Source organism: Larus michahellis, chromosome 8 (assembly GCF_964199755.1).
Source record: "Larus michahellis chromosome 8, bLarMic1.1, whole genome shotgun sequence".
Classification (NCBI taxonomy): Eukaryota; Metazoa; Chordata; class Aves; order Charadriiformes; family Laridae; genus Larus; species Larus michahellis.
Genome location: NC_133903.1, coordinates 17,808,820 through 17,833,564, shown reverse-complemented (window position 1 = coordinate 17,833,564; position 24,745 = coordinate 17,808,820). Strand labels below are relative to the sequence as shown.

Genomic DNA, 24,745 nt, shown 5'->3' with positions numbered 1-24,745 from the left:
TGCACACCCCAGGCTACATACACTCCGAGATATGCACACCCCAACCTATGCACACCCCAGGCTATACACACCCCAGGCTACAGGCACCCCAGGCTATATACACCCCAACCTATGCACACCCCAGGCTATACACACCCCAATTTATGCACACCCGAGGCTGCATACACCCCAGGCTATGCACACCCCAACCTATGCACACCCCAGGCTATACACACCCCAGGCTATATACCCCCCAACCTATGCACACCCCAGGCTATATACCCCCCCAAGCAATGCACACCCTACACCCCAACCTACGCACACCCTAGTCTATACACACCCCAGTCTACGTACACCCAACCTATGCGCACCCCAACCTATGCACGCCCCAGTCTATATACACCCCAAGATACGCACCCCCCCCCAACCTATGCACACCCCAGGCCACATTCCCCCCCGGTTTACCTCCCCTCCCTCGGAACTGTGCTCCCCAAGAGTTACACACACCCCAACCTCCACCTAAACTAAACCCCCCCCCCCAGCAGCACCCCCCTCCCCACGGGGGTGTTTTTGCAGCCCGGGGAAGCAGAGGCGCGTGGCGGTGGGCCTGGAGCGGGGGTCACGCACCCCCGAAGCCCCACTTCCCCCCGCTTCAAACCCACCCCTCCGGATTTCACACACACCCCCCGCCCCCCCTTCAGCCCCTATTGTGCCAGCACCACAAACCCCACAATTAATTAAGTTTCCATCCAGTGACAGCCCGCCAAAATGTTTGAAATAAACACGGAACAATTGGGATGGGATGATACAGGCCGGGAACAAAGTCCCCGGAGAGAGGGTGGAGTGGAATGGAAATGAGGGATTGTAAATTTGGATGGTGGAAAGAAAGAGGGGAAGGGGGGAAGGAGAAGGGGGGGCTGGAGAAGCGGGGGAGTGGGGGGGGGACAGGCGGGGGAGAAGGGGATTCGAAGCCCTCCGGCCATGAAATGATGCTGAAAGAAGTCAAGCTGCTGGAATCCGTGGAAAATGAGGGGCCGGAGGGGCTGCGGGTTAAGGTGGAGCGGGTTGGGGTGGGGGTGTCGGGGTGTTGCGGGGCACGGGGGGGTGTCTCTGTGCCTGCTGGCCCTCGTGCTGTGGCCACCAGCTGCTGTGCGGGGTTGCTCGGTAGGAGGCCCTGGCTCGTAGGTGACCCCCTGCACGGGGGACACGGTCCCGGGGCCCGATCCTGCACAGCCACAGGGAAGCGGGATCAGCTGGGCTCAGAGCTTGGCTCGGGATGCAGCCAGGGAGCCCACGAGAGTCCACAGAGACAAGGTGGCACCAAGAGGTGAGGTGGCACCAGAGGTGGCGTGACACCAGAGAAGAGGTGTGACCAGAAATGGGGTGGCACCAGACGTGGGGTGGCACCAGAGAAGAGGTGGCACCAGAGGTGGGGTGCCACCAGAGGTGGGGTGGCACAGGTGCCACCAGGTGTCCCCATGCAGGGACCTCGCCCCACCGAGGCTGATCCTCTGCCCGGGGGGCACTCAGCACTCTCGGGCGACTTTCCCTCGGGCCACCCCAGGGTGTGGGGAGGTGGGAAGTGGCTGTTTGCAGGCCGGAGCCTGGTGTCCCCGTCCCCGTGGGCACAGGGTGGTGAGCCCACCCTAACCCACCCCAGCACCCTGGTCCCCCCCGCCCCGGCCGGGTGTGTAGCACCCGATCCACCTTAACCGGGCGTTACAAAGGAAACCTCAGCACCAGCTGGACAAAGCCACCATGACCAGCCCTGGCTTCCCTCCACATGGCCACTGGGCCAGTGTCTTTCAGGGGAGCAGGAGCCCCTCTGGACCAGCCACCGGAGCTGGGGGTGACCTGGGACCGGGCAAGGCCCCCCCCCCAGCACCCCCCAGTTCGCTCATCCCTCTGGACCAGCCGATGGGGCAGAGAGTTCCGGGGCTTTTATCGGAGTTGCCACCGGCCCAAATGCTGCGTCCCCGGGCTGCCACCCGTGCCCGGAAGCTCTGGGTGGTGGCCGTGTCCCCTAGCCGTGCCCCCCCTTGTCCCCGGAGGTTGTCCCCCATGGGGCTAGGGGCCGGGAGCTGCCCGAGCAGGAGCCCAGGGGAAGCCGCCAGTCCCGGCAGCGGGTCCCCGGCCGCTCCGTGCTCCCGGCTTGTCCCCGGTGCTTCCCCGGCCCCGCTCCGGCCACCGGGGCCCCGGGATGCTCGGGCTCGCAGTGCCCTCTTGTGACCGCGGGCACGGCTGGGACCCGCCGCCCCCTCCCCCGAGCTGGGGGACCCCGGGGGGCTCCGGGGAGAGGGGGACACGTCCCGCAGCGGGACTGAGCATCGAGTCACGGAATGGGACCGTCAAAGACCACCCGGTCCCAGACCTGCCCTGGGAAGGGACATTTCCCACTGGACCAGGCTGCTCCAGCCCCGGCCGGCCGGGCCAGCGATGGGGCAACCACAGCTCCACGTGGGCAACCTGCTCCACAACACATTTCTGCCTTGTACCTAACTGAAATCCACCCACTCCCAGTGTAAAGCTGTCACCCCTTCTCCTATCTTTGCAGATCCTGATGTAAAACCTCTTGTTTTTCTTTATAAGCCCCCTTATATATTGCCAGGCTACAAAAAAATGTCTTCTCCAGGCTCAAGAACCCCAACTCCCCCAGCCTTTCTCCACAGGAAAGGTTCTTCCAGCCCCCAGACCATTTCCATGGCCCCCTCTGGACCCCACTCTGACAATTCCAGGTCTGCCTTGTGCTGGGACCACAGAGCTGGACATGTGCTCCAGGGAGGTCCCACACTGTGCCATCGCAGGTGGGGACCAAGAGGCCCTGGACCCATCTGCCACCTACGGGGCACCCAGGGCTTTGGGGGTCCATGTCCCCCCACAGCAGGAGGGAGCCTGGTTCCTTCCTCTGTGCTTTTTGGTGACCCTGCACCTCCCTGCTGGGTCACCCATCTTCAGCAGAGCTTTCTCCTTTCCTGGGCAGTCCCCCCTGCCACCAAGCAGGTCCCTGGACTTCTCCGCTGACCTGGGAAGTCCCCTATATCCACAAAAGGGTCCCCATGGTGGGGGGTATGGGCACCCTCTGCCCTGCGCTGTGGGTGGGTGATGGTGAGGGCAGGGATGCTCCAGGCTGGGCTGTGCCTGAAGGCAGAAACCCTCCTGGAAAGGCAAAAGGGGGACTCAGGGGGGGCTGAGACCTCGGAGGGTGGCTCAGAGGATGTGGGTCCCTCCAGCCTCTCTCCATCCTGCTGCCTGCTCTCCCCCGGCTGCGTTGGGAGCTCTCCCACCCAGATGAGCATCCACAGGAGTTGCAGCTGTGATAGGCACCCACTTCATCTCTAAAAAAAGGCTGAGGGTCCTCACCTCAACTCCTGGCCCAGCCCCGGGACTGTGAAGGGATACCCCTAGCCCCGTGGAACCCAGGGGCCAAACGGGCTCTGTCCCCTCCCAGTGCCCCCGAGCATCTGGACCCCCACGCTGGTGGCCCCGAGGGCAGGCACGAGCCCTGGAGAGGCTGAAGGGGCTGAGGGAGGCTGTCAGGAGGGGAACCACAGGGTGAGGGTCCCTATGACCAGGAAAGGGTTGCCATGACAAGGTGGGGGTCCCCACTGCAGGCCAGGTGTCCCCATGGCAAGGTGGGGGTCCCCATGTCAAGGGAAGGGTCCCCATGACAATGTGGAGGTCCCCATAGCAAGGCAGGGGTCTCAATGGCAAAGTGGGGGTCCCCATGGCAGGGTAAAAGTCACCATGGCAAGGTAGGGGTCTCCATGGCAAGGTGGGGGTCTCCATGGCAAGGCGGGGGTTCCCATGGCAAGGCAGAGGTCCCCACAGCAAGGTGGGGTTCCTCATGGCAAAGTGGGGTTTCCCATGGCAATGTGGGGGTCCACAATAGTGGGAGAAGGTCTACACGGCAGGATGAGGCTCCCAGCAGCTGCATGAGGGTCCTCACAGCTGGATGAGAATCCCCACAGTGAGATGAGGGTCCCCACAGTGAAGGTCCCCACAGCAGTGTGACCATCCCCATGGCCATGTGAGGGTCCCCACAGAAGCCTGAGGGTCCCCATGGCAACTCCCTGCCCTCGCCTACCCTCACCTGCATGTGGCCTGGGGTGGGGAATCTCCGGGGGGGTGTCTGAGCCTCGGGGCGGGCCAAGAGGGTCCGAGCCCTATGGAGGGCACTGGGGGGGCCCAGAGGGTCCAAGCCCTGGGGTCAGCACAAAGGGGGCTGAGCTTGTCGGGAGGTGGGGGATAAACACTGGGACTGGGTTGGGGGTCCCAGGGGGGCTGAGCTTGGGGTGTGTGTGGGGGGGTCCATGCTGGGGTGGTGACCCCAGGCCAGCCAGGCCACCCTGCTCCCCTCGACAGCCTCCCCCCCGCCCCACCAGCCCCAGCAAAGCCCCCGCGCGTGCATCCTGCGGGGCGGCGAATGGAGCTGCCTATTGATTCGCAGCCCGGGCTAAAAATAACTTTCAACTCTTCATCCCGAGCTGTGAAAAATCCCCCATTGCTAGGCGACGGGTTACCGGGAGACAGCCGGCGCTAGGCGACGGCGGTTGCCGCGGCGACGGCACCCGGCGCACTGCGGTCCAGTTTTGGCACCGGTGGTCCGGCTGGACCGGTGATGCTCGGGGCCCACGGTGATGCTCTGGGGCCAGGGTCCCATCGCCGTGGGGACACGCTGGGGGCATGGGGCAAGGCCCTTCAGCATCCCCCGGGCGGTGGGGATGGGAGGGCAGCGGAGGCCAATGGGGTGCTGGCGGTTTGCATAAAGATGAGTTGTGGAGGAGTGATGTTGGCTGCTGCCCTGGCCCGAGCGTGGGGACACCGGCCACCACCCTCCTGGCACCCGGGAGGGACGGTCCCCATGCTCCAAGGAGGCTCAGGGGGCCTGGCCCGGCGAGCCGGGGTTGCCCACGGCTGTGGGGTGAGCAGGGTATGCTGGGCACCCCACATCGGACACCCCAGGGTGTGGGTACCCCCTGAGCTGGTGGCATGGGGGGGGTCCACCCCAGCTGTGTCCCCTCCCCTGGGGGCATGTGCACGGAGACTCCCCCTGCCCGGAGACTCCCCCTGCCCGGAGACTCCTTCAGTAGTTGTGACCCTTCTTGGCATGAAAATGTCACCGGGACATGGGGCCACCCCAATATGTCCCCTCCAGGGCCCGGAGCTGGCAGGCGTTAGTGACAATGGGGCTGTGCCAGGACCAAAGGGACAACAGGGACCCCGCAGGGCCAAACTGCCTCCCTGTGCCTGCCAGCCCTGCTGGCACTGGGCTGGCTCTGGGACCACTGTGTGTCCCCCAAGGGCTGGACCACCACCCTGGGCTGCTGCTGGCTGGCAATTCCCCTGGGACATCCCCGTGGGGACAGGGCATCAGGGAGGGACAGGGCATTGCTGGGGGGTCAAGGGATCACAGGGGGAAGGACCCCCAGTTCCTCAGGCAGTGGGAAAATGACGTGTCACCTGAATGATGCCACTGACCCACACATCACCATGGTCACCGGCCCCTCGGACCCCTTTTCCTGCGGTTGTCACCCGCTGGACAGGGTGGGATGAGGGTGTGAGTGTGTGTGTGTGAGTGTGTGTGTGCACAGTCTCCTCCCCCCAGATCCCTCCCGACTGCCAATGCGAAATCCGACCTGCCTTATAAATAATGGAGGCAGGAGCCAGGCGGCCGGATCCAGGCAGCTCCATCCGCCTCCCCAGGGCCTGGCCGGGGCAGCGGGCCGAGCTGGGCCCCCTGCTCGCAGGGGGCTGTGCTGGGAGAAGGCAGAGGGGATGGGATTAAACACGGCACCCAACCAGCTCCCTCCAGTTTGGGGAGCAGTGGTGAAGCTGGGTCCTGGACTGGGGACGCTGAGTGGGCGCTGGGCTGGGGGAGCTGGGAAATGGGGGGGAAGCAATGGGGCATCCCCCGGCTGCAGGTCCCACCACCAGCCGTGGACTGGGCAGGTGAAGTCCACCGGCACCTGGGCGCAGCACCCTTCCCTGGGTGCCTGCAGCACCCCGGGGTGCTGAAGCTGGGGCAACTGTCCCCGCTGTGCCCCGGGAGCTGTCGGCAGGGCCGGAGCCGGCTACCGGGGTGAGAGGGGTCTGCACCGGGATCTCCATCCTGCCAGCACCCTGGTGGGGAGAAAGCCACAGCAAACATCTTTCTGTCCATCCAGCCTTCCATCCATCCCTCCTTCCACCCCTCCATCTCTTCATCCCTCCATTCATCCCTCCGTGTCTCCATCCATACGTGCCTCCATCCCTCTCTCTGTCCCTCCCTCCATCTCTCCTTTCATCCCTCTGTCTCTCCATCCCTCCATCTCTCCCTCCTTCCTCCATCCCTCCATCCCTCTCTCTATCCCTCCCTCCATCTCTCCGTTCATCCCTTTGTCTCTCCATCCCTCCATCTCTCCATCCATGCCTCCATCTCTCCATTCATCCCTCCATCTCTCTGTTCATCCCTCCATCCTTCCATCCCTCTGTCTTCCCATCTCTCCCTCCGCCCTTCCATCCCTCCATCCCCCATCTCTCCCTCCATCCCTCCTTCCCTCCATCCCTCCATTCATCCCTCCTTCCCTCCATCTCTCCATTCATCCCTCCACCTCCCCATCTCTCCCTCCATCCTTCCATCCCTCCATCTCCCCATTCATCCCTCCCTCCATCCCTGCCTCCCTCCCTCCCTCCATCCCCCCATCCTTCCACCCCTGCATTCACCCACCCACCACCCCTCTCCCCCTCTGCCTGCACACCCAGCTGCCAGCCCAGCCCTTCCCGCACACCCCCCAACCCCCCCCCCCCACCCCATATCCCTCCCTCCGCCTCCGTGTCCCGCACCCTCACCTCGCCGCTCCCTCACGGTCCCGCCGCCGGTGGCGATTGCCATCCCGCGCCGCCAGCCATTATCGCCACCGGCGACCGTGTCCCTTTAACAGCCTCCGCCGCTGACACGCGTGTGCGTGTGTGCAAACGCGCGTGTGCGGGTGCGAGCAGCTCCCGGCTCCCCGGGCTGGCTGGCAGGAGGGACCCCCCCCCCTTTTTCCATCCCACCCCCCCCAACCCCGGATCCGGATCCGGCCCCATTTACCCCCCCGCCACCTCTCCCTTCTTACTCCCCGCTTATTTTTCCTGTTGTTTAGCCGGGTTGGGGCGGGGGCCGGGCAGGATCCGGCCCCTTTTCCAAGGAGGATTTTTTGTGGTGTTTTTTGGTTTTTTTTTTTGGAGGGGGTATTTTTTCCGGTTTTTCTTCCCGGTGGGTTTTTTGTTTTTTTTTTTTCTCCTGCAACCAAGAGAGGACGGGCACAAGGAATGGCATGAGCTTCGGGAGACGGTGCGTGAGGTAAGAGCCGCTCGGGAAAAGCCTTTACAACACAAAGCCGGTGTCGGTGCCGATGCCGGTGTCGGTGTCGATGCCGATGCCGGCGCCGGTGCCGATGCCGATGCCGATGCCGATGCCGGCGCCGATTTTACCGGCACCGGCACCGCAACCGCCCCTCGCCGCATCCCGCATCATGGAGCCGCGTTATATAACGGCGGTGGAGCCGGCCCGGCCCCGGGGCTCCCGGTCCGGTGGCGTCCGTCCGTCTGTCCGTCCCCCCGTCACCCCCCACCCCCCCCACCCCCCCCCGCCCCATCCCTCTCCCGGTAGCTCAACCGAGGATGGTGGTCGAGGGTGAACACACACCTCGCCCCCCCCCCCCAACACACACACACAGTGATGCTGGCCCACTCCAGGTTTGGGGATGCTGGGGGGGGGTAAGGTGGTAGCACCCCCCCCCCCCTCCCACCATGGCTGAGCATCACTGGGGAACGTGGCGGGGGGGGGGGGTGTCGGGTGGGTACCCGGGAATGTTTTGGGATGGGGGTTTAGGGGGACGTTGCCGTGGGGATGGGGTCAACCGGCTGTGGGGCTGCTGGCTGCGTCCCCCCCCCGCCCGCTGCCGGCTCCCAAACTGTCCCTTGTCCTCGCTGGTGGCACCATGGGACCGTTGGCTTCCCCAAGCCTGCACCCCAAGATCCCAACACCTCAATACCTTGGTGAGGCTTTCCTCCACTGTGGGGTGACACAGGCCAGGGGAAGGGACAACAGGGGCAGCCACCCCCCCCCCCCCCATCCCAGGGCATGGAGGAGGGGGAAGGCCCTGGCTGGGATGGGGCCGAGGGAGTTGAGCCCCACAGCAGGGTCCCACAGGGCCCAGCACAGGGCCAGGGACCCCCCAGCAGCCCAAGATGGGGGTGAGGGGCAGGGAGCAGGTTGTTTTGGCGGGGCAGGGGACAGGGACAGACAGAGGGGTCCGTGTATGAGGCCAGCTGGGGCTGGGGGCTGGCCAGGCAGGCTGAGCCCCATGGAAGGGCTGGGGCTGGCTGGGGGAAACTGAGGCACGTGTTGTGGCAGGAGCCGGGCAGAGACCCCAACGACCTCACCTGGGTGGGGGTCCGAGGGTGCCATGGGGCACTGGGATGAGGTGCTGGGGCGGCTCTGGCTCTTGAGCATCCACTAGCACTGGTGGGACGTGGCAATGCCAGGGCAGCGAAGGCTGGAGCGTGGCAGTCCCTGCAGCAGGGACGCTCCTGCCAGAGGTCCTGCTCCACGACCAACCCCTGCCATGGGTACAGGGGGGCTTGGGCCCTATTTGCAGCACCCAGGGGGGCTCGGCATGCAGCAGGGTGGGAGCAGTGGGCGCAGAGCGATCTCCGTGCTGTGCTGGCATCTCCCTTCCTCTGAAAGCTGGGTGCTGATTTCACTCCGGCTACCAGGAAGAGGGAGGGAGGTGGCTTCGGAGTGGGGAGGACTCGCTCGAGCATCCATTTTTAATGAGCTAGATATCTATTTTTCCCCGAGCTGGCTTCCCCCACATCGATCCCTTTGCCATCCACCGGGCCTGCTTTCCTCCTGGTGCCAGCAGCTCCATGGCGGTGGGGAGCAGTGGGATGAGCATCCCCGGCACTGGGAATATCATCCTGCCTCCCCAAATCCTGCTCCCAGGGATGGGGATGGAGGGACCCTCTTTCAGGCCCTGGTGGCACATGAGGGAAGGCTGGAGGGGAGAAAGGGTCCCCTTGTCCTCTCCGGTGTGGTCACCTCCGTGTTGATCATCCTGTGAGGATGTGGTCATGCTCCAGCCTGGAGAAAGGAGGCCGGAGCAGGAGCATTTTGGATTTGGGGGCTGGATCCTGCCTTCACACTTTGTGGGTTTAAGCTCTGCCTGGCTAGAGTCTGGCAACAGCCCTCCCTGTGCCTCAGTTTCCCCATCCACAAGCCAGGGCAGGTGCCCCCAGCTGTGGGTTGTGGCCTGTTGCTCCTCACAGGGTCTGTGCAGATGGAGCAGCTCCTGGAGAGGAGAAAGGGGATTTGGGTGGCAAGTGGGTGCCGATGGTGTGGGAGGGAGCGGGATGGGGCGCGCGGGCGAGCGGGGCTCCTTCAGCAGCATCCCGCCCCCACCAAACCTCTGCCCACCCGCCACGGGGACCGGCCATGTTTTCTGGGTACCCCAGGGCCAGTGGCGCAGAGGTGGGGACTGGGGCTGAAGGGGAGAGCATTTGGGGAGGGGGCAGGTAGGCAGAAGCCATTTCTTCGGGGTTTCTCCCCGCTGGAGGTGTGACGCGTGCCCAGCTCCTGGCCAGGGGAAGCGGGTGGCCCCGGGAGCAGGATGAGGCCAGTGCCTTTGCTTCTAGGATGCATCTAAGGGCTTTTTGGAGCCTGTGTTGGCATTTATCACTCACGATGCCCTGCAGCAAGGAGTCCCGTGGCAGAACATCCCCTCCCCAGCATCCCACCAGCCTGGTGCTGATGGCCCCCGTGCTGGGCAGGCATTTGCCCACCTCTCCCCAACCCCGTCTCCCAGCCGGACCCCCAAGCCCGGGGGCAAAGGGACATCGCTGCTTGCATTGCCATTGCCATTGCCATTGCCATGTCTGGAGGGATGAAGCGGTTTGAGGAAGAGGCTCAAATCCCAGTGGTACCCGGGGAGAACATCAGTGGGCAGGGGGCAAGGGGGCAGCCATGGGCCATGCTCTCCTGCTTCCTCTCTCCTGGTGGGATCTTGCATGTTTGTTCAGCCCTTCCTGGGCCCAAGGGGGGCAAAAAGAAGGGCTGTAATGTCTGGGTGCTGTCAGTTGGGCTCTGGCTGGGCTTGCAGCAGGGGACCAGGCTGGGCAGGAGCTGCCACAAGAGGAACTGCTCCCTCTTCCAGTCGCCTCGGTCGGTGGGGAGCAGGTCAAAGCTTGGCTGAAGCATGAGCATCCTCCCATGGCAGTGAGGGCTGGGACCTCCGAAGTCTGGAGGAGGTGGGCCCAGAGGTCCAGCTCTGCCCTGCTCTGTGCATCCTGTCCTCTTCTTGGGGGGGATGTCCCCCCCAGGGGACATGGGGCTGCCTGGGAAAGGTAGGGAGGTCTTGATGTCTTGGGAGATTTGTGTCTGAGCAGAGAAGATAAATGCTGGTGTGGGAAGGGGTTGTTGCAGACGGAGGGGACCCCACTGCCTGTTGCAAGGAAGTTTTGCCTGGCTGGGCCTGGGGGTCTGGAGCTCTGCCTCCTGCCTAGAACCCCCCCAGGCTGGGGGGCACAGCAGCTCTGTCTCCTGGTGCCCCTGGGCACGAACTGTTCTCTCAGCTAAGCAGAAAGTGGTGGGGACCTGAGCAGAGATTGGCTTTGGCACCTCAGCCAGCATCTCCCCGCTCCCTGGGCATGGGGATGACCCCACATAGCCCATATCCAGCTCCTGCTGTTCGGAAAGGCTGTGGGACCTGAGGGAGAGCAGTGCTGGGGGATGCCTATCACGATGGCACTGCTGCTCGGCCATAAGCTGCCTGAGACCCAGCAATGGTTTCACCAGCCAGGCTGGCACTGAGAGCAGTAGCCGGCATGAATGGGACTCAAGTCAATTGTTTTCCCAGCCCCTCCTGAGCCTCTTTGTCCGCTGTAAGGTGGGACGAGCTCTTTGGCATCGTTGGGAGCCAAGAAGGAAGCAGGAGAGCTGTTCTCAGCCCTCTGGCCTCCCAAGAAGCTCTTGGGGTAATCTCAGGAAGGAGTTTCCCAGCTCCATCACACAAACAGCAGGTCTCTGGGGCCAGGCGGAGGGGTGAGGCCCTTCCCCACCCTGAAGTCCTGGCTTGTGCAGCGGGGGAATGGGTAGCGCTGAGTTTGGGGCTGTGCTCTGAGCCTTTCTCCCAGCTGACTTGTGTGAGCGCGGAGCCCGGGAGCGCAGATCGATGTGCACACACACACATGCACATGTACAGGCAGCTTCTACCCAAACACAGCCGCTGCCTCTCCATCTCTGGTGAATCCAGCAGCTCTTCCAGGGCCTCCTGTGGCTCCTTTGCATTGCTGGGGTGAACCAAGCCTTCCGAGGGGACCCAGCCTTGGAAGCCAGCAGTCATAAACACCCCTCTGACTGCTCACGGCATGGGCAGTGGTCTGACCTGATGGGATCAGAGCAGGAGGCAGCTCACACGCCACCGAGTGCTGCTGGGGAAGGCGATCCATGCAGTGGGATGTCTTTATGGCTACCATGTGCTTCGGTCAGCAAGATCAGCTCCCCCAAAACAAGAGCCAGCCTGGCATTGCTGCTGGTTGGGGATGTCATGTAGAGCTGAGGGAGTCCCAGGGAGCCGTTACCCTCTGGAGTGCTGGACAAAAGCCTTGGCTGTGTGCTCTGCCACAGCACTGTGTCTCGGGTGTGTTTTCTCCGCCTGTAGAGCAACTTGATTTGCTGCATTAGTAAAAATAGATGGGCTAATGAATTCAGCTGATGCAACCCTCTGTGTGTGTGTGCATGCATGCGCTTATCTCTGTTTGTGTGTGTAGGGGTGCGTGTATATGTGCAGCTGAATGCCAAGGCTCGTGCAAGGTGCATCCACCAGCTCCTGGGGCTCTGTCAGGGTGGTTGTGTGTGTGTCCATGCGTGTGTCTGGGTGTGCATATAGATGTATGTGCATGTGCGTGTGTGTGTGTGTGTGTGCAGGAAGCCGTGAGCGATGGCTGCTTGCTGCTGAGCAGCTCTGTCACTGAAGCAGTGGCTCTACAGAAATAATTTTGCAGCAGCCTTGGATTGTGGCAGGGTAATAACAGCGCTTCACGGCAGGGACCTGGGGGGGAGCAATAGTAGGATCTCACGGGGACCTGGCAGGGCAATACTGGATCCTTCAGGGACCTGCTGGGGCAGGCAAGGATCCTCACAGAAACCTAGAGGGGCAATCGCAAATCCTCACAGGGAGGTGGGGGTGGGGCAATAGTGGATCTTCATAGGGGGCTGGCAAAGAAATAGAAAATACTCACAGGGACCTGTTGGGGCAATGGTGGATCCTCAAAGGGACCTGGTGGGACAACAGTGTATCCTCACGGGGGTCGCTGAGGCAGGGGGGTCCGGCAGGGGCACCTTTGCGGGGTGCCCTTGTCGGGTGCTGCGGCCCCGAGGAGGGTACGGGATGCTGTCCGCGGTGCTGAACAGAGACGCTGTCCGCGGTGCTGAACAGGCCCTCTGTCCGCGGTGCTGACCGGGCTTGCTCGGCGAGCAGGGACGGAGCCATGCTGGCTCCCATGCCTGGCCAGTCTGGGGTCTCCAGTGGCATTCGAGCCCGGCTGACCCAGTGTCCTCGGTAGGCTCCAATTGCTCATCCTGGAGCCCAGCCACAACTGGATAACGATCTGATCCAGCACATCTCATCTGCCACAGCCTGGGGTCTTCTGGTGAACGCACATACAGGAGTGGTACTGACGGTGGCTGATCACCCTGCCCATCTCTTGAGGCTCTCATCCCTCTTCACTACCACATGGAGACTGTAAACTCTGCAATGGCTTGCACAAGCTGTGTCTTCCTGGCAGCTTTCATCCTATTCTTCCCAGCATCTTCATCATCTGTGTACTGTTTGTAGTGACAGGCCCTTAGACCCCCTTCTTTCTTCTCTCTTCCTGCGTCAAATCCGCCCCCCACCACTGCATCATCGCTCATTGTGGATGACAAAACCCTCATGAATGGAGTGACTTCTCCGGCAATGACATTTCCTGTGAAATGTGCACCCTGGAGTGAATTTGGGAGACTAAAAGACTTTACCCTTTGCTTTTGTCAGATTTCCTCCCACTGTGGATTGGGAGCTGGCACTCCACTGCTGGCAGATGCTTCCCCCGTGAGGTGTGGCCTGTGAAAGCAGAGGGGGGTTGCAAAGCTGGGCCCTTCCTGTGGGATCCCAGAGTGAGGATGGTGGTTCCAAGCACTGAGCTCTTCTTCTGACAGCCTTGTTGGCCCAGTCATGCAATCTGTAAACAGTGACATGATGAGGAGAGAAGGGAAAGCCGGATCTCTGCTCTTCTAATGCTTTATGGTAACCAGAAAGCATATGGAGGGGTTCATGGAGCTGCTGGAACATCTGAGGGGTTCTAGGGGTTCTGTACTGACACGTCCAAGGCAGACGGCTTTGTATCTCCCTATCCCTCCGCAGTCTTGGTGGGTTGGAGGCAGGGCCTGGGGCAGGGCAGGGTGTGCACCTTGTGTCCCAGCACACAGCAGCTCTGATCTCCTTGGGATGCAGTACTTAAACTTTGTACACTGGAGTGATGTGGCCTCAGCCCTGGGCCGTGGGAGCCTGGGGGCTGCTTGGCTGCAGGCAGGGCCTTTCCTGCAGCTGTGGAGGGCAGATCCCAGTGCTGTCCCACGGTGCCAGAGGCAGGGGAGGAAGCAGCTATTGGACTCACTCCCCTCCCCAGTCTGTGCCCCCAGACCACCTTCTTCAGGCTGGGATCCTCCCCTCAGGCACAGTCTTGCTCCTTTAGGGGCGGTAGGAACCCCCCCAGTTCTTTGCCTGCCCATTTCCCCAGAGAGATGTGGCCGTGTACAGCCTACCTGCCTGCCCGGCCTCCCACTGCCACTGCCTGGAGCCTGCCTGTGCCCAGAAGGCCTGAATCTCATCCGTCTTTCTATTTGAAGTGATTTCCAAGCCCATTCATGGTTTGGGATTTCTGTCAGCCAGACAGGCAGCCTCAGCGCCTGGGGCAGGGGGGACCTGGCTCGGCTTTCCAAGGCAGGACTGGGCAAGCTGCTGAATCCACTCAGCACCCCTCCTTGAGCCTGGCCTCAGGGACCAGCCGAGATCAGAGCTGGTTGTAACCATTGCCAACACCTCCCGCTGGCTGCATTTCAGTCCGGCGACTTGTCAGCATCTGTTTCCTCCCATGACTGTCCCCTTGGGCTCCCGAGGCCCCAGGCTGTCCCTCTGCCACCACCTGCCCTCTCCCCAGGGGCAGCCAGCACGCCGAACGACTCTGGCTGTGGGCTCCGTGCTGGAGCAAGAGCCTTTCTGTGCCGCCTGGTAACTATCTGTTTGGATTTGTGCTGTATGGCTGTTAGACACCCTGATGCATGTTCTGTTTGCTTCCCTAATTGCTGCCAAGCGCTGAGCCACTGGTTTTAAGTTTCTTCCTTCTTTCCCCTCCTCTTCTCCTGCTTTCAAGTGAATTTAACACATGTCCAAGCATCAGAGGCCCAGCTCCTCTGGCGGGCAGCGGGAGCGGAGGCAGCAGAGGCTGCCTCCAAGCAGGGAGCGGCGCCAGACTGTCTGCACAGGGCCAGGCTCATCCCCGGAGGCCGGACTCTCGCCAGTGATGCTGCCACCGGGCCAGACCGTCTGCAGGCACCTCCATGCTGCTGCCACTTACACCACGGGAGAGGCTTCAGCAGCTTCTACCAGCCCCGTCCTGCAGTCCCATTGTGCCGGGGAGGGCGTCCTTAGGAGATGTGGCATGCCATGCACCCCATGGGGCTTGACGGTTGTGCCGCTGTCAGCTGCCTGCTCTCCTGGGCTCTTCCACGGCCCGTTTTGGGTGGCCGCTCCCCTCCCCAGCTGCTCCAGGAGGGCTGGATGAGGCCTGGAGGTGCTGTGATGGTGAAAGTAATGGACTGGGGGCACTGGGGATCTAGGCTGTGCCCCACTTGCCTGCCCTCCCCCAGGAATGCATGGAGCATCCTCAGAGCTCACGGAGTTGGTCCATGAGCATCACTGGCCAGGATGCTGCTCCCTCGGTGCCCCTCCATCAGGGTCTGTCCATCTCCATCCCAAATCAAGCGGCTAAAATAATTCCCTCACTTTTATCTTGGGGGAGCTGGCAATGGAGACGGTCCTCGCGTCCCATAAGCCACTGACAGCTGGATGTGCCAGCCATCCCTCAGGGCTCAGGGACCATGTCCTTGTCCCCTGATCCCTGGGCTGGAAGCCACTTTCCCGGGCTCCAGCTCCTTGCTGTGTCCCTAGGGGGCTGCCAGGAGCCCAGTGCCCTCCAGCCTTAGACCAGGCAGGGTTTGGCACAGGCCGGGCAAACAGAGAGCGGGCAGGATGGGCAACGCACCGGCAGGGCCCCATGCCACGCACGGGCTGGAGCAGAAGGAGAGGTCCAAGCCCCCATTAATTATTCACCTCCGTATTTATAGAGGGAAATGTATTGAATAATGGATGGCGGGGTGCGGCGGGGCCGTTGGAAAGCCGGCCTCGCTGCTGCTGAAATATTTATTGGCCTGGTTTGCTGGGGTGCCGCCCGGCTGCCGCGAGACTCAGCAAGGCTCGGCGACGCTCCCGACCGGCACGGGCTCACCGCCGAGCGCAGGGCTGGCACAGCGAGCGTGGGCAGCTCTGCTCTGCTGCCACTGTCCTCCACAAAAAAGATCGGAGGTTGGAACACCTCTGCTGTGAGGACAGGCTGAGAGAGTTGGGGGGGTTCAGCCTGGAGAAGAGAAGGCTCTGGGGAGACCTTGGAGCCCCTTCCAGTCCCTAAAGGGGCTCCAGGAAAGCTGGGGAGGGACTCTGGATCAGGGAGGGGAGCCATGGGACGAGGGGGAATGGTTTTACACTGCAAGAGGGGAGATTGAGATGAGATCTCAGGCAGGAATTTTTTGCTGTGAGGGTGGTGAGCCCCTGTCCCAGGTTGCCCAGAGAAGCTGTGGCTGCCCCATCCCTGGAGGTGTTCAAGGGTAGTTTGGACGGGGCTTGGAGCAACCTGGTGTGGTGGGAGGTGTCTCTGCCCAGGGCAGGGGGTGGCACTGTGTGGTCTTTAAGGTCCCTTCCAACTCAAACCATTCTATGAGTCTGTGATCCTGCTCCCATCAGTGGCTGGATCCCAGGCTCAGAGAGGGATGTGAATATCCAGGGACAAATCCCCATCTGTCCCCCGTCACGAAGGACACCGGGGTCACACAGCCCCTTGGAGGACCCTGCTCTGTCCCCTCTGCAGCTGTACCCAGCCAACCTGCACCACCCGGTTCCCCATGCCATCCTGCTCCTTGCACAGGGACCCCCAGGGTGTCCCTCCCCACTGGTGCCATGACACCCCCACAGCCCTGCCCACCCTCCCTGCCGGCCCGGCAGCCCCTCACCTCACACCCCTGTGTTGCAGAGAGACCTGTAGAAGATGTCGAACCCGAGAAACGGTGACACCAAGCCCCCATGTTTACCCCGCAATGGACTGGTGAAGATCCCCACGCAACCCAACGGCCTCGGCTCCGCCAGCATCACCAAAGGCACCCCCGCCGTCAAGAACCGCCTGTGCCAGCCTTCCTCCGTGCCTGCCATCCTCAGCCCGGCCTTAGCCCACCGCAGCGACCTGCCCATCCCCAGCCTGGCCTCCCCGCTCTCCTTGGCCGCTCTGGCCGGCGTCTCCTCCCCTCCCGGCGCTTCCTTGGTGGGACTGAACACGAGCGAAGGCTCGGAGCAGCCCTCACCGGAGCGGCTGCCCGGCTCGCCCTCGGAAAGGCAGCTGGCGGTGGACGAGAAGATCCTCAATCGCTTGTTCTGGTACTTTTCAGCGTGCGAGAAGTGCGTGCTGGCACAGGTGTGCAAGGCGTGGCGGCGGGTGCTCTACCAACCCAAGTTCTGGGTGGGCTTGACACCCGTCCTGCACACCAAAGAGCTCTACAACATCTTGCCCAGCGGCGAGAAGGAGTTTGTCAGCCTGCAGGGCTTCGCCGTCCGCGGCTTCGACGGCTTCTGCCTTGTGGGGGTCTCCGACCTGGACATTTGTGAGTTCATTGACAACTACCCCCTCTCCAAGAAGGGGGTCAAGTCCATGAGCCTTAAGAGGTCGACCATCACGGATGCGGGGTTGGAGGTAGGTGACCCCGGCGAGGCGGCTGAGACATGGCAATGGTGGGTCCTTCCTGGTGGCCCTGGGGACACATCCATGGCCAGAGGTTTCACCAGCTATAGGCAAGGAGCAGTCAGGCAGCATGGACATCTCATGGGTGCGGGCAACATCGGGAGCCCCTGCCCATGGTCTGGACAGTGGGATGGGATGCAGCCTTGGGGGGTGAGGGTGAGGATGCTGTTGATGGGGGGGTTCATCCCTGCTGCCTGCAGATGCTGCCCTCACCCATCCCCGCCGGGAAGGCAAAGCCAGGCGAGGTGGCCTTGCCCCTAGGCGGTGGATGTGGCGGTGGGCGGTGAGCAGGGCTCAGGGGACGGGGACATCCCCGCTTGGTTGGCTGCTGCCCAGCAAGGAGGGGTCTCCTGGGCAGGGAGCTGTGGATCAGATGGAGATGGGGCAACTCATGGTCCTGCAAGGTCCCCACTGAGGTCCCCTGCCCTGCGCCATGGCCAAACACACCCTACCCGAGCAGTGCCCAGGCTGGGAGTGGGCATTGATCCTGCCCCTGCCAACAGCACTGGGTACAGGCCATGGCCTGTCCCTGCCTGTCCCCTCCCATTCCCCAGCGGTGCTGGCATGTCCTAGAGCAAGGCACTGCTCCAACACCATGGACTCAGGGAGAAGGCTGGAACCACAGAGGGCTGGGGGCAGCAGGAAAAGCCCTGGGAGGGTCAGAGGGAGCTGGGATGGGTCCGTGGGGCTGTGTGGGGCGGGCAGCGGTGTCCAGCATGCCCTGACCCCCTGGCCTTCGGCAGGTGATGCTGGAGCAGATGCAGGGGGTGGTGCGGCTGGAGCTGTCGGGCTGCAACGACTTCACAGAGGCCGGGCTGTGGTCCAGCCTCAACGCCCGCATCACGGCGCTGAGTGTCAGCGACTGCATCAACGTGGCCGACGACGCCATCGCCGCCATCTCGCAGCTCCTGCCCAACCTCACCGAGCTCAACCTTCAAGCCTACCACGTGACGGACACGGCGCTCGCCTACTTCACCGCCAAGCAAGGTTACACCACCCACACCCTCCGCCTCAACTCCTGCTGGGAGATCACCAACCACGGCGTGGTCAACATGGTCCACAGCCTGCCCAACCTGAGCGTCCTCAGCCTCTCGGGCTGCTCCAAGGTGACAGATGACGGCGTGGAGTTGGTGGCCGAGAATCTGCGGAAGCTGCGCAGCCTTGACCTCTCCTGGTGCCCTCGCATCACCGACATGGCCCTGGAGTACATCGCCTGTGACCTGCACAAGCTGGAGGAGCTGGTGCTCGACAGGTATGGGGCCATGCCAAGCCATGCTGTGCCACGCCAAGCCATGCTATGCCAAGCTGAGCAGTGCCATGCCAGGCTGCACCATGCCAAGCTGTGCCATGCTATGCCGAGCCATGCCAAGGCATGCCATGTCATGCCAAACCATGCCGAGCCATGCCTTGACATGCTGACCCATGCCAAGACATGATGAACCATGCCATGCCATGCCATGCCATGCCATGCCATGCCATGCCAAGCCATGCTGAGCCATGCTGAGCTATACCATGCTATGCTGCACCATGCCAAGCGGTGCCATGCCATGCTGGGCCATGGTGAGCCATGCCATGCCATGCCGAGCCATGCCTTGCCATGCCAAGCCATGCTGAGCAGTGCCATGCCATGCTGCACCATGCCAAGCTATGCCATGCCATGCTGGGCCATGTTGAGCCATGCCATGTCAAGCCATGCCATGCCAAGCCATGGTGAGCCGAGCCATGCCATGCCATGCTGAGCAGTGCCATGCCATTGCTGCACCGTGCCATGCTGAGCCATGCCATGCCGAGCCATGCCATGCCGCGCTGCGCTGTGTCATGCTGTGCCATGCCTAGCCATGCTGAGGCATGCCAAGCAGTGCCAAGGCGTGCTGTACCATGCCGAGCCATTCCATGCCAAGCCATGCTGAGACATACCATGCCACACTATGCCACGCTGAGACATACCATGCCATGCTATGCCATGCCGAGCTGTGCCATACCATGCTGCACCATGTCAAGCTGTGCCATGCCATGCCATGCTGAGCCATGCTATTGCTATGCCATGCCATGCTGCACCATGCTGAGCCATGCCATGCCATGCTGAGCAGTGCCATGCCCCACTGCACCATGCCAAGATGTGCCATGCCGTTCTGAGCCATGCCATGCCATGCCATGCCATACCAAGCTGTGTTATGCTTTGCCATGCCAAGCCATGCTGACACATGCTGAGCAGCGACAAGGTATGCTGTGCCATGCCAAGCAATACCATGCCGAGCAGTGCCATGCCATGCTGCACCATGCCAAGCTGTGCCATGCCTTCCTGAGCTGTGCCAAGCCATGTCATACCATGCCAAGCCTTGTTATGCCATGCTGAGCAGTGCCATGCCATGCTGCAACATGCCGCACCATGCTGCACCATGCCAAGCTGTGCCATGCCATGCTGAGCTGTGCCAAGCCATGCCATACCATGCCAAGCCTTGTTATGCCATGCTGAGCAGTGCCATGCCATGCTGCACCATGCCAAGCTGTGCCATGCCATGCTGGGCCATGCTGAACCATGCTGAGCCATGCCATGCCATGCCATATCAAGCTGTGTCATGCTGTGTCATACCAAGCCATGCCGAGAAGTGCCAAGGTATGCTGTGCCATGCCAAGCCATACTATGCCATGCCAAGCCAAGCCATGCTGAGCTGTGCCATGCCACGCTCCACCATGCCAAGATGTGCCATGCTATGTTAAGCATGCTTATCCATGCCATGCCATGCTGAGCTGTGCCATGCCATGCCAAACCATGCTGAGCCATGCCATGCCATGCCATGCCAAACCATGCTGAGCCATGCCATGCCATGCCATGCTGCACGATGCCAAGCTGTGCCATGCCGGGCTGTGCTGAACCAAGACATGCTATGCCATGCTGAGCCATGCCATGCCATACCGAGCTGTGCCATGCCATGCTAAGCCATGCCAAGCTGTGGCAGGCCAGGTTGAGCTGTGCCATGCCATGCCAAACATGCTGATCCATGCCATGCCATGCCATGCCAAACCATGCTGAGCCATGCCATGCCATGCCATGCTGCATGATGCCAAGCTGTGCCATGCCGGGCTGTGCTGAACCAAGACATGCTATGCCATGCTGAGCCATGCCATGCCATACCGAGCTGTGCCATACCATGCTAAGCCATGCCAAGCTGTGGCAGGCCAGGTTGAGCTGTGCCATGCCATGCCAAACATGCTGAGCCATGCCATGCCGTGCCAACCCATGCCATGCCATGTTGCACGATGCCAAGCTGTGCCATGCTGGGCTGTGCTGAGCCATGCCATGCTATGCCATGCTGTGCCATGCCGTGCCACACCATGCCACACCATGCCGAGCCATGCTGAGCCATGCTGGAGGCAGTGGGCACAGTGTGGGGTCCATGGTCTGGGGCCACCCATGGGTGCCCCTCTCCCGGCCATCCCCGACATCCCGTGTCCCCGGCAGGTGCGTGCGGATCACCGACACTGGCCTCAGCTACCTGTCCACCATGTCATCCCTGCGGAGCCTCTACCTGCGCTGGTGCTGCCAGGTAGGTGGGGGAACATCGCCGTGCTCGTCCTGGCTGGCATGGCGGGAAGGGCAGGGGGGGCTGGCACCTCCCTGGGGACAGGAACAGGCTGGAGCTTCCACGACTTGGTGCTGGGAAGCAGGGAAAGGATGGGGATGCTCCTGCAAGCCCTGACACCCTGCTCCCACCCCAGCACCCTGCCCGGGTGATGCCAAACCCCCGGTGCCACAGAAGCCACCCCGCCATGGAGCGCCTCCTTGTCCCCCTCCCACCATTCCCACTCCATTTTCTTTTCCAGGTGCAGGATTTTGGCCTGAAGCATCTCCTGAGCATGGGCAGCCTGCGCCTCCTCTCGCTGGCCGGTGAGCCCCCCGCCTCCATCCCCCGGGATGGGGTTGCCAGGTCCCCATGGGGCTGGGGAGAGACCGGGCGTGGGGACAGGGACAGCCCTGGGGACAGCCCTGGGGACAGCCAGAATCCCCCTTCCCCAGCTCCCGCGTCCCCCTGAGCCCCCCCGGGCACCCACACCCAGCCCAGCTCCCCGGGGGTGGGTCCACGGCTGGGCTCTTGGGGTGTTGGGTTTTTTGGCGGTGCTGGGGTTTTGGGGTGCTTTTTTGGGGAGATGCTGGTGTTTTGGGGTGCTGATGTGTTTAGGGTGCTGGTTTTGTGGGATGCTGGCATTTTGGGGTGCTATTTTGTGGAATGCTGATGGTATTTTGTGTTATGGGTGTTTTGGGGTGCTGGTTTTTTGGGCGCTGGGGTTTGGGGTGCTGCATTTCAGGGGTGCTGGTGTGTTTGGGGTGCTTTTTTTGGGGATGCTGGTAGTCTAGGGTGCTGGTTTTTTGGGGGTGCTAGAGTGTTTGGGATGCTGGGTTTTTTGGGGTGTTTGGGATGCTGGGTTTTTTGGGGTGTTTGGGGTGCTGGGGTTTTGGGGTGCTGGTATGTTTGAAGTGCTGGTTTTTGGGGTGCAGTTTTTTTGGGATGCTGGTGAGTTTGGGTGCTGGTGTTTTGGGGTCCTGGGTTTTTGGGGTGCTTTCTGGAGGATGCTGGTGTTTTGGGGTGCTGGTGTGTTTGCAGTGCTGGTTTTTGGGGTGCAGGTTTTTTGGGGATGCTCTTTTTTTTGGATGCTGGTGTGTTTGGTTGCTGGCGTTTTGGGGTGTTGGTGGTTTTGGGTACTGGTGACTTGGGTGTTGGGTTTTTGGGGTGCTTTTTGGAGGATGCTGGTGTTTTGTGGTGCTGGTGTGTTTGCAGTGCTGGTTTTTGGGATGCTTTTTGGGGGGGGATGCTGGTTTTTTTGGGGCCGATACTGGTGGGTTTGGGTGCTGGTGTTTTGGGATGCTGGTGGTTTTGGGGTGCTGGTGGTTTTGGGGTGCTGCTTTTTGCCATGCTGGGGTTTTGGGGTGACGGTGTTCCCTTCCCGCCTTGCAGGTTGCCCCTTGCTGACCACCACGGGGCTGTCGGGGCTGGTGCAGCTGCAGGAGCTGGAGGAGCTGGAGCTCACCAACTGCCCCGGGGCCACCCCGGAGCTCTTCAAGTACTTCTCCCAGCACCTCCCGTGCTGCATGGTCATCGAGTAGCGCCCGAGCCGGCCGCCCGGCTCCCACGCCCACCCCGCCGCCACCCCGTCTGACATCGCCCACCCCATTTCTTTCCGTCTGCTGGGGGATGCAAAAGACGCCGTCGATTACGACCGACCCCGGAGACACCCCCCGCATCGACGCCCCCAAGGGACGTGGGGCACCAGGGGGAGACAGGGGACAGCGTTGCCCCTCGCCGGAGCCCCTCCGGGTACCCTGTAAATTCCCCCACGCTGCCGCCATCACCCATCCTCCTCCCAGTGTCCTGCCAGTCCCTTCCAGACAGACAAACGGACATCATGGAAACCCAAAGTGGGAAGGCGATGCCGGCGTGACCCCCCCGGCCACATCCTGCCCCCACCCCAGTGCCAAGATGGCACATGGCCCCACCACCAAGGGACCAAAGGATGCTTCCAGGGATGGGCGAGAGGAGGATGCTTATTTTTGGCACCCGTGGGTGGCGGCAGAGGTTGGATGGGTCCCCTCGCACCCCCGGAGAGGGTCACCGAGCCATCCCCCTTGTGCTGCGTGTCTCCCCCCGAGCCTCCAGCCCTGTCCCTGGGGTGCCCGGCGCTTTCTCCTGGTGAATAGGATGTTTTTCTCCGCCTGCCCGCCCGCCGCCCTCGCATGCTCGCTTGCTTCAGTCTCATGGTACGGCAGGCCCTGGGGTTCCTGGGGAGGGGGGGACGGTGACAAGTGACAGACCCCACTTGGCCTCTCCATATGGCTTCACCACATCTGGATCCCACCCCGGGAGCCAGGCTCTCCCGGCAAAGCATCCCCTCTGACCCCGGGGACCCCGCTGCACCCTGGTTTACGTGGGCTCGGTGGGGCAATGCTGCTCCCCGCGGGATGCCAACGCCGAGGAGCGACCCATCCGACTGGGATGGGACATCCCGGGGGACCAGGGCCAGGTCCGAGCTGCTGCGGGGACACCGGGGGCACAGAGCAACGGCGGGAGGTGGCACCTCAGGACACGCTGCCACCGCTCTTCCAGCTGGAAAGCCATTGTCCCGATGCCAGCGGCAAGCAGGGGGGACACCCCGGGCTGAACCGAGCCGGGCATGGGGCTGGGGTGCCCGTGGGGACCTGGCACGGGTGGGGGCTCGGTGGCCATCCCCGGGGCATCGCCCGCTGCCACACCAGCTGCCCGCACGTCCCCGGGAGGAGCGTGGGCACGGATACGGACACAGACATGGACACGGACACAGACACGGACACGCTTTCGGTTTGTTTTGCCTTTGTACTGGCCGGGAAGGAACTGCTGCACCACCCGCCGCCTCCGTGCCCTCCTTTGTCCAAAACGTCCCTTTCTGGCCCCAAAATGGCACGAGGACCCTCTTGGCCGTGGAAGGGGGTTTGGGATGCGCCGGGAGCTGCTGGGGCCATGGGACAGGGTGGCACCACTGGGGCACGGAGCACCCCGGCACGGCAACAGCGAGGGTGGGGGGCTGCCTGCACCCCCAAACGCACCAGTACCCGTGGTATGCGGGTGCCAGGGGCTGGGGACAAGCAGGGCAGTGGCACATGAGGGTCCCCGACCCCTGCAGGTGACAGCAGCATTTGGGGGGGTGCCATCAGGCCTGCACACCCCCACGGTCCCACGACACACGGGCAGCCCCAGCACAGCCCCAGTCCCGGGGCTGGGGTGTGCCCATACCCTCCTCTGCACTCTCCCATGGCAGTGCCCCCCCGATGTCCCCCAGTGCACCCCCACCCCCTGCACACCCACCCCCCAGTGTAGCCCTGTGTAGCCACCCCCCCCCTGTGTACCCCTAAACCCCAGGGTACCCCCAACCCCCCCAGGCAGCCCCACACTTCAGTGCACCCTCACATCCCCCCGGTGCATCCCTACACCCCAGTGCACCCCCTTTTCCCCCCAGTGCATCCTTACTCCCCCAACGCACCCCATATCCCCCTGACACCCCCATTTTCCCCATCACATGCCCCCTATACTGCACCCCACATTTCCCTGGCATCCCCTCCCAATGCACCCCATATCCCCCCTGACCCCCCCATTTTCCCCACCGCACCCCCCCTACTGCACCCCATGTCCCCCCCTGACACCTCCATTTCCCCGTCGCACCCTGCCCATGCACCCCACGTCCCCCAGGAACCCCCACCCCAATTCACCCCATATCCCCATCTCACACCCCCCCGGACCCCACATTTCCCCAGCACCCCCACCCGCAATTCACCTCATATCTCCCCCCTGACACCCCCATTTCCCCATCACACACCCCCACTGCACCCCACGTCCCCCCGGCACCCCAAAACGCAATTGACTCCATATCCCTCCCGACACCCCCATTTTCCCCCTGAACCCCCTCCCCCCTGGACTCCGCATTTCCCCAGCACCCCCACTCCCAATTCACCCCATATCCCCCACTGACACCCCCATTTCCCCATCGCACCCCGCCCATGCACCTCATGTCCCCCTGGCACCCCAAGTCCCCCAGGCACCCTCCATCCCACCCCAATTCACCCCATATCCCCCCCCGACACCCCTATGTTCCCTGGGCACCCCCATCCACCCCG

At 62.6% G+C, this 24,745-nt stretch overlaps 1 protein-coding gene across 1 annotated transcript; it reads left to right on the top strand.

Moving 5' to 3' along the window:
* Window positions 1-6,829: 6,829 nt before the first annotated feature.
* Window positions 6,830-23,553, top strand: FBXL16 (F-box and leucine rich repeat protein 16). Its single transcript, XM_074596859.1, has 6 exons — window positions 6,830-7,303; window positions 16,345-17,055; window positions 17,847-18,355; window positions 20,567-20,651; window positions 20,929-20,992; window positions 22,059-23,553. The coding sequence occupies exons 2-6, from the start codon at window positions 16,360-16,362 to the stop codon at window positions 22,205-22,207; spliced, it is 1,503 nt and encodes a 500-aa protein (XP_074452960.1). The 5' UTR covers window positions 6,830-7,303; window positions 16,345-16,359; the 3' UTR covers window positions 22,208-23,553.
* Window positions 23,554-24,745: the final 1,192 nt, after the last annotated feature.